At 39.1% G+C, this 16,122-nt stretch overlaps 1 protein-coding gene and 1 non-coding gene across 2 annotated transcripts; both read right to left on the bottom strand.

Moving 5' to 3' along the window:
- Positions 1 to 5: 5 nt before the first annotated feature.
- Positions 6 to 77, bottom strand: trnah-gug (transfer RNA histidin (anticodon GUG)). Its single transcript has one exon. It is a non-coding gene; the product is annotated as a tRNA-His (tRNA).
- A 2,678-nt stretch (positions 78 to 2,755) lies between these two features.
- LOC128531815 (uncharacterized) lies at positions 2,756 to 9,109 on the bottom strand. The gene is made up of 18 exons (XM_053505962.1): positions 9,065 to 9,109; positions 8,499 to 8,877; positions 8,246 to 8,422; positions 7,991 to 8,161; positions 7,797 to 7,863; positions 7,561 to 7,702; positions 7,009 to 7,077; positions 6,813 to 6,927; positions 6,606 to 6,702; positions 6,412 to 6,514; positions 6,162 to 6,320; positions 5,857 to 6,064; positions 5,362 to 5,456; positions 4,468 to 4,518; positions 3,943 to 4,321; positions 3,669 to 3,845; positions 2,977 to 3,089; positions 2,756 to 2,791 (listed from the first exon to the last, which is right to left on the bottom strand). Exons 1-18 carry the CDS (start codon positions 9,065 to 9,067, stop codon positions 2,756 to 2,758), a joined length of 2,541 nt encoding a protein of 846 aa, XP_053361937.1. The 5' UTR covers positions 9,068 to 9,109.
- Positions 9,110 to 16,122: the final 7,013 nt, after the last annotated feature.

Genomic DNA, 16,122 nt, shown 5'->3' with positions numbered 1-16,122 from the left:
AAACATGCCGTGACCCGGATTCGAACCGGGGTTGCTGCGGCCACAACGCAGAGTACTGACCACTATACGATCACGGCTTGCCACCATGGAGGTGCGAGCGCCCCCCTCGGACTAGCTCTTATGTGTCTCATCTGTTTGATCAGTACAGCGCCAGCGGCTATAGTGTGTTTGAACAACAAAAATTCAGGTCGTTTTTTCGTTTTCTGTGTTGATAATAGGCCACGGAAAAACGAAACAACTGGACATTATCAAAATTTTTTAATTAAAATGTTTTGGTTGTGACTCGGCAGAGAACAGGTGTTTCACTGAGAATTCAGTTTCCCTGCTTTTTCATGCATTATCATCACTTAAAATGTTCACCTGTTTAAAGTATCTATTTATCTATTTATATTAAACTAATTAATAATTCCTGGCACAAACAGACTCAATACCTTTAAAGATTAAATTCTACAGTATAATTAGATTTATTGTCAGCTCACAGATAAGGTCATATAATAATAATAATAATAATAATGTCTTTAATGTCTGGTTTTAGTAACATTATTTTTATTTGGACTAATACCTTTTTTTATTTTACATTTTGCCCATTATTGTGTAAAGGATTATAAAACCATTTACCCTCTATACTCAGATACTGTAAACCGTTGTGTGTTGTTTTTGTAATCTATTTAAGCTGTACAGAGCCCCTGGTGACACTGAGGGAAAACAAATTTTCTTACTAATACATAAATAAGCCTTTTTAATAAGGGATGGGACTGAGTTGTGCCCGTGACTTAATAAGGAATAAGAATGGGGTGGTATGTTCGGGACACGACTTGCCTTGGGAATGAAATAGTATACAGTATCTCGTCCCACACCTTAGTAAGACGTGAACACAACATGCTATCTCATTCATGATATTACGTCGTGAATACAGCCATTAAAAAAAAAAAAAAAAAAAAAAAAAACAGCCATTCCACAAGTGGCGTTAATAGATGATAACAGCACTGGAATATTTAACTGTATGTGTCACTCCGCTTCAACTGTATAAGTGAAGTAGGCCAGTCCAGAGGAGAGAGCAGCTGCCTGCCAAAAAACCCAAAATTAAAACCAGTCAAAGAAGCACTTTCAGCAAGAAAAGTCTTAACAGTAACAGTTTTTTGCACTATGTGTTGTCCTTGGCTCTTAAAAGTCAGGGTGTGTATCAATGACACATCTGTAGATCTGCCACATGTACTGCAGACAGAATGCCAAATGTGTTCTCCACAACCATTATCTGCACCTGGAATCATTACGTCAAAAGTCCTGCTCCCACAGACAGCATGCTTTCTTTCCTACTGACACAACTACTGTACTTGGTGTGTGGTTTGGGACACAGCCTAAAGACTACATGCCCGTCCTGTCCTGATCAGGATTTTGTCGCTGTCCATGGTGTTTAAACTTAAGTGAAGAGGTCTTATGCACAGAGCGAAAAGCTAAACATGTTGTACACAAGAAATACCAAATTAAGTATTTATGGTTTCACACCTGCTGATCCAAAATAAGCCAATAGGCATCCAAAATAAACAGGTGATATTGAGATGTATCTGCTGTTTATCATCTGTAAATCCTTCGTAACAGCTCTAATCTGGTTGTTAATTGGTGATTTTTGAGGCTGGTGACTCTAAATGATCTTCTCATCTGGAGCAGAGGTCAGTTTTGGTCTTGCTTTCCTGTGAAGGTCTTCATGAGAGAGTTTCATCATGGAGCTTGATGGGTTTTGCAAACGCACCTGACACAATACTGTTCTTGTGAGAACTGTTCCAGAACAGCTGACCTTCATGTCCTACAGCAACTACTGACTGTTGTTGTTTTTGTTGTTACCTAATAACCTAATGCCTTATGTGTTATTTAGAAGTTTTGGAAAAGTCCAGTATTGTTCTAAAATGTGAAAAGTGAATCCAAACTTGTGATCAAAGTTTTAAATACTACAGTATGTATACTATATATATATATCTATATATAACACACCAAACTGTAATGAAAAGAAAATATTTGTTAAAAGTTAACATGATTTTTGTATTTAGATATTTATACAGAAATAGTAATTCTGAATGGAAATGTAATATATAAATTGTACTTCAGTAACATGTCCATAATGAACAAGCCGGAGGAGACGGTAGCAAGAACAATCTCCCTGACAAGATATCAGGAAGAAACCTGGAGAGGAACCAAAGGAGAACTCACAGGGGAACCCTTTCTCATGATACAATGCAACAGAAATTCATTTCTGTTAAGATGCATCTTTCGCCATGTTGATCTCGGTCTCTCTTTCTTGTTCAGTGCTTCCAATCTGAGTTCACACAAGGCGTCCGTGGCAGGCTTTACAGGTCAGAAAATGATGAGATGCAACTGTCATGCAGGGGGTACATCTGAGGTAGGATGTATTTATGCTGCTTTATAATAAATGCATTGCTTTTTAATAACATTAATAGTACACGTGGTCTAATATTTTTGGTTTTAGAGGTAGACTGGGGTCAGTATGGGCTCTGTGCTCAGTCAGCAGCTGAATGCACTGTGTGCTCTGACACATTTCTATCAGAGCCAGAATTAACCTTTTCTGCAGTACTGAGTACTTAAAGCTGCATCACAGGAACATCCCAAGGTCCAGCCATTTTGAAGATACTCAGGTGCCTTTTTCACATGATAGTCAGTGTTTACAACCACTGACAGGTGAACTGTATATGGTATAGCTGATTGGTGTATAAGTCAATACATGTGTAATATGTGTGTGTAATCAGGTGCTCTCATGATCGCTGGTTTCAGGCGGATTCTGCAAAACAAACAGAAGAATACATGTTAAATTAGACTAGGCTATAGTCTCTGCTACAAAACTAAAACCTGATTCAGTACAAATAATAAAATCTAGACTATTATTATTAAAATTATTATTATTATTATTATCACAGCATGCCTTATCTCATATTAAAAGCGTTTACTATATTCTTGCTGTCTAACCTGTTCCTTGTCCAGAACTGCCTCCGTAAACCACTCATGCCTGAGCAAATCATCGAAAGATGGGCGCATGTCAGGGGAGAGCTCCAGACACCACATGATCACCTCAATGCACTCTGTTAGGATAAAAATTCAAAATAGCATTTTAAAGTCATTTGGCTGGGTGAGTTTTATAGCTTTTTTATATACTAGCTGTGTGGAATTATGGAATCGTATATTTATCACAAAGATTGACAGGCATACTTTAATTTTAACTGACCAGTCCATCATAAACCACGATTGCACACTCATAAGCTTGTATAAAAAATGAACAGAATTTTGAGATGAACTAATGATTTTTTCATGGTCGATTTTTCATTTTAATAATAAAAAAAAAAATTCCATTTAAATTTAAAAGTCGCATATCTTCTCTTCCTGTTCGTCGACTGCACTGAAACAAAGCCTATATGTTACCTCAAGCTTGGCCAGATACACCTGTAAAAACCCATTAAAATCAGTTCAGTAGTTTTTATGTGATGTGTGCACAAACTAATAGACAAACAGACAGACGAAAATTCCAAAAAACAACTTGATGTGTCCTATTAATCATCTTATGTCCACCCAAATTATTTTTTCACAAATATCTTTAATGTACAGACACATCAAATTTACAGTTTTATTATACGTATAGATGGGATGTTTCTGACTCGTCTCACCTCGAGAAACATCTGGAGAAAAGTCCAAGCATGCACATTCAAAGACATCGTTTGTTTCAAAGGGGTAGTATCCAGTAAGCAGTTTAAACAAGAAAATGCCCAAACTCCAGACGGTAGCAGGAATGCCGTGGTACTCTTCACTAATCGTGTACTCAGGAGGTGTATAGAATGGACTGGCTAAATGCAAAAGACAAGAAGATCACCGCCACAATCAAATAAACAAATCTATTCTCTGTTGCATTCTCTTTGATTCTATATTAAGTATTAACATTACCTAAAAATATGTCCTCGGAGCTGTCTTTCATCAATACCCCACAGCTAAAATCGATAAGTTTGACTTGCAAGGTCTCGGTGTTGATGAGGATATTCTCGGCCTTGATGTCACGGTGTAATACGTCTCGGTTACAGCAATGACGAACCGCTTTAATCAGCTGTAACACGACGTCTCGAGTCTGCGCCTCTGACATGCGGTCGTCCTGAGCGTCGATGAAGTCGCAGAGGTCCTGACATGGGACGGGCCTCTCCAGAATCATGACGTACTGACTGCTCAGGTCGAACCACTCCAGCAGCTCAATCACGTTGCTACAGCGCGGTGGCTTGGACACGATCTTCATTAGCGCCACCTCTAAAGGAATCTCCTGCGTCTCTCCGGGCTTAAATTAGAACAGAATTGGGTTTGTTGTGAATACATCTAAACTACACGAAGTAGAAATGTAACCACTTGGTCTTGATACTAGATTAATTGACTTTCTGTATTCTATTATGAATACATGTATGTTACATGAATAAGTATACTTACAATGGTCATGGTATCTGTGTACTTGTTTTTCGTAACAATTTTAATGGCAACCTGTTACGAAATACGAGACATAATTAGAACGTTCCAAAAGCCTCTTTTATGCATCAGCGAACAAACTGTAACCTCATTTCTCAAAAACCACAGCTGAAATTCTTAGTTCAGTGAAAAGAGCACTGAACATACACCATGAATCATTTTTAAATCATGAACCTTAATGGACCTTGAATGCTTTTTTTTTATACTGTATATCCACTCACTCACTCACTCATCGTCTATACCGCTTTGTTCTGTATATAGGGCCTGGAGCCTATCCCAGGGGACTTAGGGCATGAGGCTGGGTACACCCTGTAAAGGGTGCCAATCTATCACAGGGCACACACACACTCATTCACACACTATGGGCAATCTGGGAACCCCAATTAGCCTAATTTGCATGTCTCTATTTCCTGGAGCGAACCCACCGAGCACGGGGAGAACATGCAAACTCCATGCACACAGAGGGCGGGAATCGAACCTGGCTGGGAATCGAAACCGGACCCTCGAGGTGCAAGGCGACAGTGCTAACCACTAAGCAACCGTGCCGCTTAATGTATATCGAATATTTCTTAAATATGAATTTGCATTCTGTAAGATAACAGCCCTGCAGCTCCTAATGTGCTGCCTCATGTAAAGCATCTAAAAGAGTGAAAACATTCTGCTGACTCAGTGAAATTAATACTGCACCAAAGTCAACATGAGTCTATTGGTCTTTGGACCTTTTGCTGAAAAAACAAACAAAAAGCAAAAAAAAAAAAAAAAACATTATAGTCCTGGTTTGTTTGGGTTTTTAAATGATTATTTTGACGGACACATACAGTACAGTTTGTTTTTACGGGGGTCGTGAAGAACATTTACCTGCTTCCCATCTTCTTTACGGATTCCTGAGAAGACAGAGCCGTAGCCTCCCTTCCCCAGGAGCTCTCCCAGGGAGTACCGCGATAAGAGCACATCTGTTAAACATGCATTCATTTGTGTTATTTGAACTGCATGAAGAATGAAAAAGTATCACGGCCAATATCCAGAGGAATGACTTGTTTGAGTTCAGCTGTCGAAAAGCTATTATATTACAACTAGGGACCGTGACCGATGTATTTATAACCATGGTAGGACCTATGGTCAATGTTCATGTGCGCATTCACACACCCACGGGCAATTTGGGAGCGTCAATTAACCTCATCTGCATGTCTTTGGACTGTGGAAGGAAACCGAAGAACCCGGAGGAAACCCACCCACCACAGGGAGAACATACAGAACCGGCGGGAATTGAACCTAGACCCTGGAGGTGCATGGCAACAGTGCTACCCACTACAGTATGGTACTAGTAAAATGTTTTTGCTGGATTCAACATACCCTTTGGGTGAATGCCCCGCTCCACACCAGGAGACTGGAAAGTGGGGATCTTGTCCTGAATCTCAGAAACCATGTCATGTATGGGTGATGAAAAGTCCCGTTTCAGGTCTCCCTTATCATCAGCATTTAGTTTGTTAGTTCTGTGCAGCTCCTCAAGCTGTAGCAACCACTCGGGTTCTGCATTCTCGCCTCGCAGTGCTTTACACCCCTACAAGATTGCAAAGTAAACAGGTAATGAAGAAAAAATATATACTTTGCCTCTGAAACCTAGAAACGGTTTCAGGATTGTTACGAATCTTAATTACCGAGATAAGGCGTTTAAGATGGCTTTGTTTGAATCTGTCTGGGAAGGAGATGGCTGCCCTCGCCATGGATTCGTAGTATTTATGGCCGGTGATATTAGATGAATCGTTTTCAGACTGCTCTAAGTGGGCCAGCCGGTTGGCGTAACACAACTTGAAGTGCTAGGAGAGAAAAAAAAAGAGACTTTTATTCTTAGTACAGTGTTTAAATTTGACCAATGAAAAAGAAAAGAAGAAGAAGAAGAATTCCTACCTGGAAGCTTGGCTGGAGCAGCCCTGACGTCAGCCACAGCACGTATTCATACGTCTCGGTTTTCTTAACGGCTTCATCCAGGACTTTCACGCCAAATGGCACACTGGTGCAAATAAACATACAGTATTGTCTCAGTAGCAAGCCATCAGGCACACATACACGTACACATGTACACAGACACACACACGCAATACCTATAACATCCGATCAGTTCGAAGTGGCTACGCGACCCCAGCTCCACTTTTGCCACCACGTAGCAGATATGCGCCGCGTAGAGAAATTTCCTAGAGGCTGCGATGAGAAGCAGGACCAATATCACGATGCAAACTTACATGCACGACACATGATATATAACCACGACAGGTTTGGTCTAGAAAGTTACTCTTACTCTGTATTCATACCGAAATCGTCTCCCAACATAATCACAGCCTCTCTGTGCTCCTCAGACGGTGCGGACGAGAATAAAAGCTGCGTCAGACGAAGGCACCACTCCTTCCATTCCTTAGGACCTTCATGCTGCAGCGGAAATCGGCACGTAGGTCAGAATGGCGCTTGCACAAGCAGAAACAAATTCATACAGACGCATTATATACTCACTTTTAAATTCTTCGCAATCAACTTGTAGCCCTCGATGAGGATCCTGCCGACTTCACACATTATCACTTTCTGTAAAGGAAATATGGTTAAATAACACAACTCTTAAAGGTTTTGGAGCTGTATATCTAAATAAGAGTTATGAAGACCGTGCACCAAACAGATAAACAATAAAAGGAGAAGTATTTAATATTTATACTAAAGCATGATTCACTCGAAAGAGGCCCTGAATATTCTGTAATAACTCTCATTGTATAAAGCGAATCTGAATGAACCAATATATGATGTGCTCTTAACCCACGTTGAAATGTCTCTGGCAGAAAACGGAGATCACTTCCAGCGCATCACATGTAATGCAATCGAATTACACATACACCAAGGTATTTAATGTATTTTTTTTTTCATAGTGAGAGTTTCCACAGAATATACGGGGCCTCTTTCTAGTGAAAGAGTCTTGTCTCTTTTATTACTTATCATAATTCAGGTAATCTTTTATTATAGGTAGTTTGCTTAAACAACTAATTACAGAGCATAATGAACTTTATTAACACTTACTTTATTATTTTGACGGCAGAACAATTCCATTATCCGCCAAAAGAAATAAGTCTCCACCTGATCGTATTTAACGATATTTTCGAGACACCTCTGGGTCTTCCACCGGATGAACCGGATCAGGGCCTCCTGATTCGTCTCATTGCTGCAACAGATGTTGGAATAGCTGTTAACTTCTGATAAAATGGTTTACTGCTTGCAATTATTATGTATTACGTAGAAGAGAAAACAGGTCTTACCCTATAAGAGGACCAGGAAACGTAGGCTCTTCTTCAAATACTTCAGATACATGCACGAAGTCCTCACCTAGAGTGAAAAACCTTTTCCCGTAAGACCCTGCCTCATGCCTGTGGTGCACCCCGAGTCAAAGATCTTACAATGCTCACTCATTAGTTTACCCAAAAGTGTGTATACATGTTTACATGTGACCTACCTGGAGCGCACGGGGATGGAGCCTGAGGCTCTACTTCGGGAGAGGGTTCGCGTTCGACCTTAGGCTTGACGATATCCGCCTGCGTGAACCACTCGTGCCTGAGCAAGTCGTCGAAAGTCGGGCGCATGTCAGGGTTGAGCTCCAGGCACCACATGATCAGCTCGAAGCACTCTGATGAAACGGACATTTAAAGAATATAAAACTCATTTAGATACGTGAGTTTTACAGCTAGCTTTATTATACGTGACGTCTCACCTCGAGAGATGTCTGGACCTAATTCCAGGCACCCGTGATCAAGGTCCTTCTTCGTTTCGAAGGGATATTCTCCAGTGACCAAGTAATACAAGAGAACGCCCAGACCCCAGACGGTAGCAGGGATGCCCATGTACTCTCCATCAGTCACCCACTCAGGAGGCATAAAGTGAGCAGTGCCTGAAAGTAAAATAAACATTTCTCTCTCTATTGCATTGTTTTTGACTTTATTTCAGATTCTATTCGACAAAATTACCGATGTATGATTTGTAGGGTTTGTCCTTCAGCAAGTCCCCACATCCGAAATCGATGAGTTTGACTTGCAACGTATCGGTGTTGATGAGCAGATTTTGGACTTTGACGTCACGGTGTAATATTCCTCTGTCACAACAATGACGAGACGCCCGGACCACCTGCAGCATGACGTCTCGAGACTGCGCTTCGGCCAAGCAGCCTCCCTGAAGCACCATAAAATCATAGAGGTTCTGACAGGGGACGGGCATTTCCAGAATGATGGCGTACAAATTACCGAAGTCAAACCACTCCAGGAGCTGCAGCACGTTGCTACAGCGAGGTGGCACGGACACCATCTTCATTAGCGCCACTTCCACAGGCAGCTTTTCTTTCTCTCCAGGCTATAAATACAATGTTAGAACAGACATCTAAACAAGACCAAACAGAAATCTAACCACTGATAAGGTTTGGATTGAGCCTGATGCTAGATCAGTTTCATTTCTGTAATATTTTATATAGATACTAAAATAAACGAGGGATGACGTTTATGGATTTTTGTTTAATGTAAGCAGGAACAATTGTACTTACCATAGCTATGGCAATGATTTTTTCATCCTTCCGAACTAATTTGATGGCGACCTGTTTACAAACACAAGACATAACGAGAACATTCTTAAAGGTAGTTTCTATTTATCTGGATTATTATAAATGCACAGGGATTATAATTTCTATAAGTGAAAAATGAATGTGTGAAATCTTATGAAATCATTATTATTATTATTATTTTGTTTGTCTTCACATTCTTGCATGTCTTACAGCTTCTGCTCCATGAGTTTAACCTAATTTCTCATAGAGACCACTGCTCAGACAGTGAAAAAAAAGGACTGAACTTACACAAGAAATCAAGTATTTTTTTTGTTCCTTGCTATTCCACAGGAATATGTGAATTCCAAATGTTTTGTGGTTAAATTACATGACATGTTAATGTTTTTGATGCTTTGTTTAATAACACACTTTGGGATCACTTCCTAATTCCATGGTCGTTTCTAATTTATATCTCTTTCTACACTGTATAATAATGCAGAAGGCGTTTATCTAAAATACACAATAATCTCATTTGAACAGTTGATATTGAGATGTATCTGTCACTTCTGCTCTGTAAATCCTTCATAACGGCTCTAATCTGAGGTTCTGTTTGTTAATTGATGATTTCTGCGGCTGGTGACTCTAAATGATCTTCTCCTCTGCAGCAGAGGTACGTTTTGGTCTTGCTTTCCTGGGAAGGTCTTCATGAGAGACAGTTTCATCATCATGGTGCTTGATGGGTTTTACAAACGCACTTGACACAATACTGTTCCAGAACAGCTAACCTTCATGTCTTACAATAACAACTGACTGTTGTTGGTGTTGTTGCTTAATTAATTAATTCCATATGTGTTATTTTATAGTTTTGAAATCTCCCGTATTGTTGTCGAATGTAGAAAATAAATCACTAAACAGAAAACAAACAAAAAAAAAAACTTGCAAGTGATCCCAAACTTTAGTGTATATCAATAAATAATAAATCAATAAATGTAAATGTGTAATTTGTAGCTCTGTTAAATCATGGAATAATAGTAGAGTAGGGGATAAGGGGCAGCGCTGTTAACATTAACACTGGAGATTTAGTACTGCACTTAATTAACTTGGATCTACAGAAGTTTGGATTTTTCTGTATTTAGTTCTGGTTTCGTTCTAGTTGGTGGCTTAGTGGTCAGCACTGTCATCTTGGACTTCCAGTGGCTCGGGTTCGATTCCTGGTGTTCTCCCTGTGCTTGGTGGTTTCCTCCGGATATCCCGGTTTCCTCCCAAAGTCCAAAAATCACACTGACTGGCGTTCCCAAAATGCCCGTAGTGTGTGAATGTATGTGTGAATGTTGACCAGCGGTCCCACCCATGATGTAAAATAGGAATAAGTACAATATTCACCACTGGCCTTCACGGTCCCTAGTTAGACTACGGAGGTTCCTATAGCAGATAGATGGATGAATGGAGTAACCGATTTGTTGATTGGCCTGGTACCTTGGAGAGCAATCAAGTGCAGACATGTACAGTTTGTTTTTGGGGCTAAATGAAGAACATTTACCTGCTTCCCATCTTCCTTTCGCACTCCTGTGTAGACCGAGCCGAAGCCTCCTTTTCCGAGGATCTCTCCCATTTCGTACCGTTCGTCAAATACCTCTGTTAAACGAAAAATAATTTGTGTGAATAAGGAATGGAAGAACGAGCATAATAGTCAGTGCACCCTTATTGTGGTACTGTATATTATGGTAAAGTCCTTCAATAGGAGTAGCTATTAAACACAGTACAGCCGATAAAAAAAAATAAAGAAAGAAATTATCAGATCATTGTTTAAAATATGTATACAGATCTACCCAAAAGTGTAAAATGCTTAGATTGATTTTTTTTTTCCACATGGTGGATTCTAACATACGCTCTACATGATACAGGTTGTCTCCATTCCTGAGGATGTGACCAGCTATTGGGCGATACTCCCAGTCCTCGACCTCAGAAACCACGTCCTGGACAGCAGGTGGCACGTCCTGCTCAGTGGCCTTTGCTAATTTGGTTTTATGCAGCTCTTCAAGCTCTCGCAGCCACCCGTATTCTTTACCCTTTTCCCGCAGTTGGTAAGACAGCTATGAGGAAAGCAAGGAAAAGTAAAAACTGGTGATGAAGACGAGGAATAGTTTTGCATTTAAAACCTGGAAGCCGTTTCGCAATTTTTAATCATCCTAATTACCAACATGAGGCGTTGAAGGAAGCTCCTGTTGAATCTGTTGGGGAAGGCGGCGGCTGCACCGGCGATGCTCTTACAGTATTTAAGGACGTCATTGGGAAAATCGATCTCGTTCAGCTCTAAATAGGTCAGCCTAATGGCGTGACACAACTTGAAGATCTAGGAGAGACAGAGTCACTTATTCTCAGTACACTGGTTTAAAAATGATAATAATGAAAAAAATTTAAATGAAAAGATGAGGAAGAGTTCCTACCTGGAAGCTTGGCTGGGGAAGTCCTGATGTCAGCCACAGCACGTATTCATACGTCTCGGTTCTTTTAATGGCTTCCTCCAGGATGATCAGGCCGAACGGCAGACTGGTGCAAATAGAATGATAATGTGTCAGTAGCAAGCCAACACACACCCACACACACACCCACACACACAATACCTTCTGCACCCGATCAGTTCAAACCGGCTACGCGACCCCAGCTCCACTTTCGCCACCACGTAGCAGATATGTGCTGCGTAGATCAGCTCTCTGGAGGCTGCAGACAAAAGACAAAGCACGCACAAAAGGTTCAGACACCGTGTAGAGGGTAAATGCAGGACACATAATGCATTATATACAAAATACCGTTACTCTGTAGTCGTACCGAGATCATCTCCCATCTTAATCACAGCCTTTCTGTGCTCCTCATGAGGTGCAGAGGAGAATAAAAGTTTCGTCAGAGGAAAGACCCACTCCCTCCATTTCTTACTGGCGATTTCCTGCATCAGAAATAGTCATGCTGATCAGCAACAACTTCCAAAATTACACAATCATATACATATGGCCAGATGATGATGATAGCGATGTATTATATACTAACTTTTGGGAGCTTCTTCTTAATCACGCGGTTGCTGTTTATGAGGAGACTGGCGACTTCACACATCATCACTTTCTGTAGAAGAAGCATCATTATGTACATAACACTCACACGCTCATTCACACACTTCAGGCAATTTAGGAACGGTAATTCGCCTAATCTGCATGCCTTTGGACTGTAGGAGGAAACCGGAGTACCCAGAGGAAACCCATTCACACACACACACACACGCACACACACACATACCCCGAGGCAGGAATCGTGTAGGGTGACAGTGCTTCTCGCTACGCCACCGTGCCGCCATTACACACTCTATTATAGTTAATCGTTTTGTTTAACGCAAACTTTTAACACTTGCTTTTTTTCGACGGCAGAACAATTCCATTATCCGCCAGAAGAAATAGGCCTCCATTTCATCTTCTTCATCGATTTGTTTGAGACACTCCTTTGCATTCCACCGGATGAACAGAAACAGGGGCTTCTGATTAATCTTATTCCTGCAACAGATGTTGGAACAGCTGGATTATACGAATTACTGCGCAAATGTATTAAACTTCAAATTATATAGAATTATACCACTGCTAAAAGCTTTTGTGTGTTATATAAAAAGGAGATACCTCAAAAGAGGACCCGGAAACTTAGGCTCCTCCTCAGGACGTTCAGGTGGATGCACAATGTCCTTGACTGGAATAATAATAATAATAATAATAATAATAAAACAAAACATCAGCTTTAAGACTATGAAGTAATTACATGTGTATATGCTCATATATTTTTAAAAAAGAAATCATTAAATTTACAGTATGCAGAAAAAAATACAACCTTATACATAACATGGCATTTCACAGGACTTTGTGCCTGTACCTTTAAATACTCACTTCATAGCAAAACATTACTTGTAGGTCTGTAAATTAAGGCAAATTTACTCACTCACTCAGTCACTCAGTCATCGTCTATAACAATTTACGTGTCGCAAGTGGCCCTGGAGCCTATCCCAGGAGACTTTGGGGTACTGGGGTACACCCTGGATGGAGCCACACACTTAATCAATCTTGCATGTCTTTGGACTGTGGGGGAACCAAAAGTACCTGGAGGAAACCAACCAAGCACAAACGTGCAAACTCCCTGCCCACAGACCCCGGGGCGGGAATCGAACCCTCAACCGCTACACCACCGTACCACCCCCAGCAAATTTAAGGATCTGAAAATTTTTCGCTGCTCACTCAAAAGTGTGTGTGTGGTTGTGTGTGTGTGTGTGTGAGTGTGTGTGTGTGTGAGTCCTACCTGGACCACTTGGACCTAGAACCCGAGGCTCCAACGTTGCTTCAAGAGACAGTTTACAGTCAACATTAATCATAGTTATATCTGTAATATCTTCTCGGTTTCTGGAAATCTGTAAACATGAAAATCTGTTTACTACATGTAAGTTTCTAAAAAAGCTTTTCCATGTCCATGTCACAAACACACCAGTTTATCAGTCATAAGGAGAACAGTGAAAACATCAGTTTTCTTAAAAATAATGTCTGTTAAGCATCAAATAACGCAGCTCATGTTGGTTTATTTTCGTTATTTGTGTTATGGGAAATGACAAAAAATGGGAGAGGTTTTGCTCTCTTCTGGTTGTGTTAGTTAACAGTGTTAATCTTGTCTTATTTATAGTAATTAAGCCTTAATGGTTGTAAAACCCCTCTGGAGAAACACAATCTGGTCAACAGTGACCCCTAGTGGACGGTTTGTGAATAAAAAAAAATCAACTGACCGTTTGGGGTTTCTAAAAATAATCGCTTCCATTTAGCGTGTACTCCGTTATAGACACAAACTTGTTTATCGATTATTAACAGACAGTCTGTCCTGCTCAGCATGAAGGGAGAGTCAGATTATATTTACGAGAATATAAGACATAATCAAACAGCGCTTATTGTGACGTCATAAACAGCCGTCGTAACATCCGCCGTTTGAAGTGTGCGGTCGCTTGTTAATGACGTCACACCGTAATGATTTTTTTTTTTTTTTTTATTGAACAAAAACAGAACAAAATATACATTTATAATAGCATCATAAAGTTGTGTAAACGTTGATCAAAAAGCAAGGCACACATAAATTATTCGAAAATAAGTATAGAAACAAGAAAATGATAGTAAAAAATATATAACAAAAACAAAACAAACAAACAAAAAAAATAAATAAATAGAGAAAAAAAAAAAAAGTAAATGAAAAAGGGTCCCTTTATTCTTCTTCTGATAAACTAAATTCTCTTATTATTTCAGCTAATTTTTTGGCCTTTTTACCTTTCATATGTTCCAATGATGGAACATAATTGCAAATAAAATCCTTTTTAAAGACTGAAAAATAAGGTTTAGTTTTTATACACTTACATTTATGAATAAAAAATTTGCCTAAAATCAGTATTATATTGGTGAGAAAGTTATTATTCTTATCATCTAGTAGTATTCCAAATATAATATGTTTTCTTTCAAAAGCGGGCAGTGATTGTATCTTTGGCTCCAACCAATAAGACATGTTTTCCCAAAAGATAGCAGAGTACTCACAGGAAAAGAAAAGGTGATCAGTAGTCTCAATATCAACTTTACAGAAAGTACAAGCATTTTGATCAAAATTAAACCGGTGTCTTAAAAACTCAGATGATGGATAAATACCATTAAATATTTTAAAATGGGTTTCCTTTGCGTTAGGAGCCACTGGAAAGGCAATATATTGTGTTCGTAGTATTTTAACAGTTGGTTTATCATAAGTTTGTAAAATATTGTTATAATATAATGATGTTGGATATATTAGAAAATTTAAACAAGAGCGGATGATTTTGTTGGGAAGCATTGCTTTAAGGTTATTACCATTAAAAAAAAGTGATGGGAGATCACATGAACCATCTGAGATGTCAGTAAAGCTGTTTTGTACAAGGTTTATAAAACTTTTTGGAATAGCTTTTAATACTCGTTCAAATTGTTTGCGTTCACCATGCAAGTTGTATTTTGAGCAGAAACCACTGAACGATAACCAGCTCCCATCCTCATTCATCAAGTGATTAACTGACCAAACACCTTTTTCAAGCCAATCAAGAATGCACAAGGATTTATATCTAAATAAGACAAATCTATTGTTCCATATTGAGGTTTGGTGTGGAGTGAAGTTATGATTGTATAATAATTTCCAATATAGCAAAACCTGTTGATGAAATGAAGATAACTTAATTGGTAGTCTAGAAACAGTAAAATCACATCTTAATAGAAAATCAATTCCACCCAATTTTTTAAATAAACCTCTAGGAACGGAAAACCAAAATTTATTTTCATTTGTTACAAAATATTTTAGCCATTTAATTTTTAACATACCATTTATACAGGTAAAGTCGAAGGACTGTAATCCCCCATTTTCATAATCTTGTACAAGTTGTGCTTTCCTGATATAATGCACACGTTTTTTCCATATGAAGTTAAAATTAATTTGGTTGATAGTCTTAATGGCTTTATTAGAAATAGAAAGGCAAGATGCAGGATAGATGCATCTAGACAGACTTTCCATTTTAGTTAAATAAACTCTACCAAAAATAGATAAATCTCTCTGCATCCATACCTCAAGTCTATTTTTACACTCATTCCATCTATCCCAGACATTTTGCTTCTCCATCTTGATCTCATCTTTAGAAATGTGTATGCCTAAATATTTAACATTTGATTTAATTGGAATGTTATATGCAGTTGTAAGATGACATTCATGTATGGAAATAATTTCACATTTTTCAATATTAAGTTTTAAGCCTGAAAATTTTGAAAAGTAATCAACTATCTCAATTGCTTTAGGGATCTGATCAATGTTTTTTAAAAATAATGTTGTATCATCAGCTAACTGACTAATTACAATTTCCTGACCAAATACATTCAATTTCTTAATTTTGGAATTTTTGATAAGGAGGGCCAACATCTCGGTGGCCAAAATAAATAGTGAAGGTGAGATGGGGCAGCCTTGTTTAACTCCTCTTTTGATATCGAATCTGGGCGAAG

The sequence above is a fragment of the Clarias gariepinus genome, chromosome 10 (assembly GCF_024256425.1).
Source record: "Clarias gariepinus isolate MV-2021 ecotype Netherlands chromosome 10, CGAR_prim_01v2, whole genome shotgun sequence".
Classification (NCBI taxonomy): Eukaryota; Metazoa; Chordata; class Actinopteri; order Siluriformes; family Clariidae; genus Clarias; species Clarias gariepinus.
The sequence above is the reverse complement of the archived record's forward strand: the minus strand, read 5'-3'. Positions and strand labels throughout refer to the sequence as shown.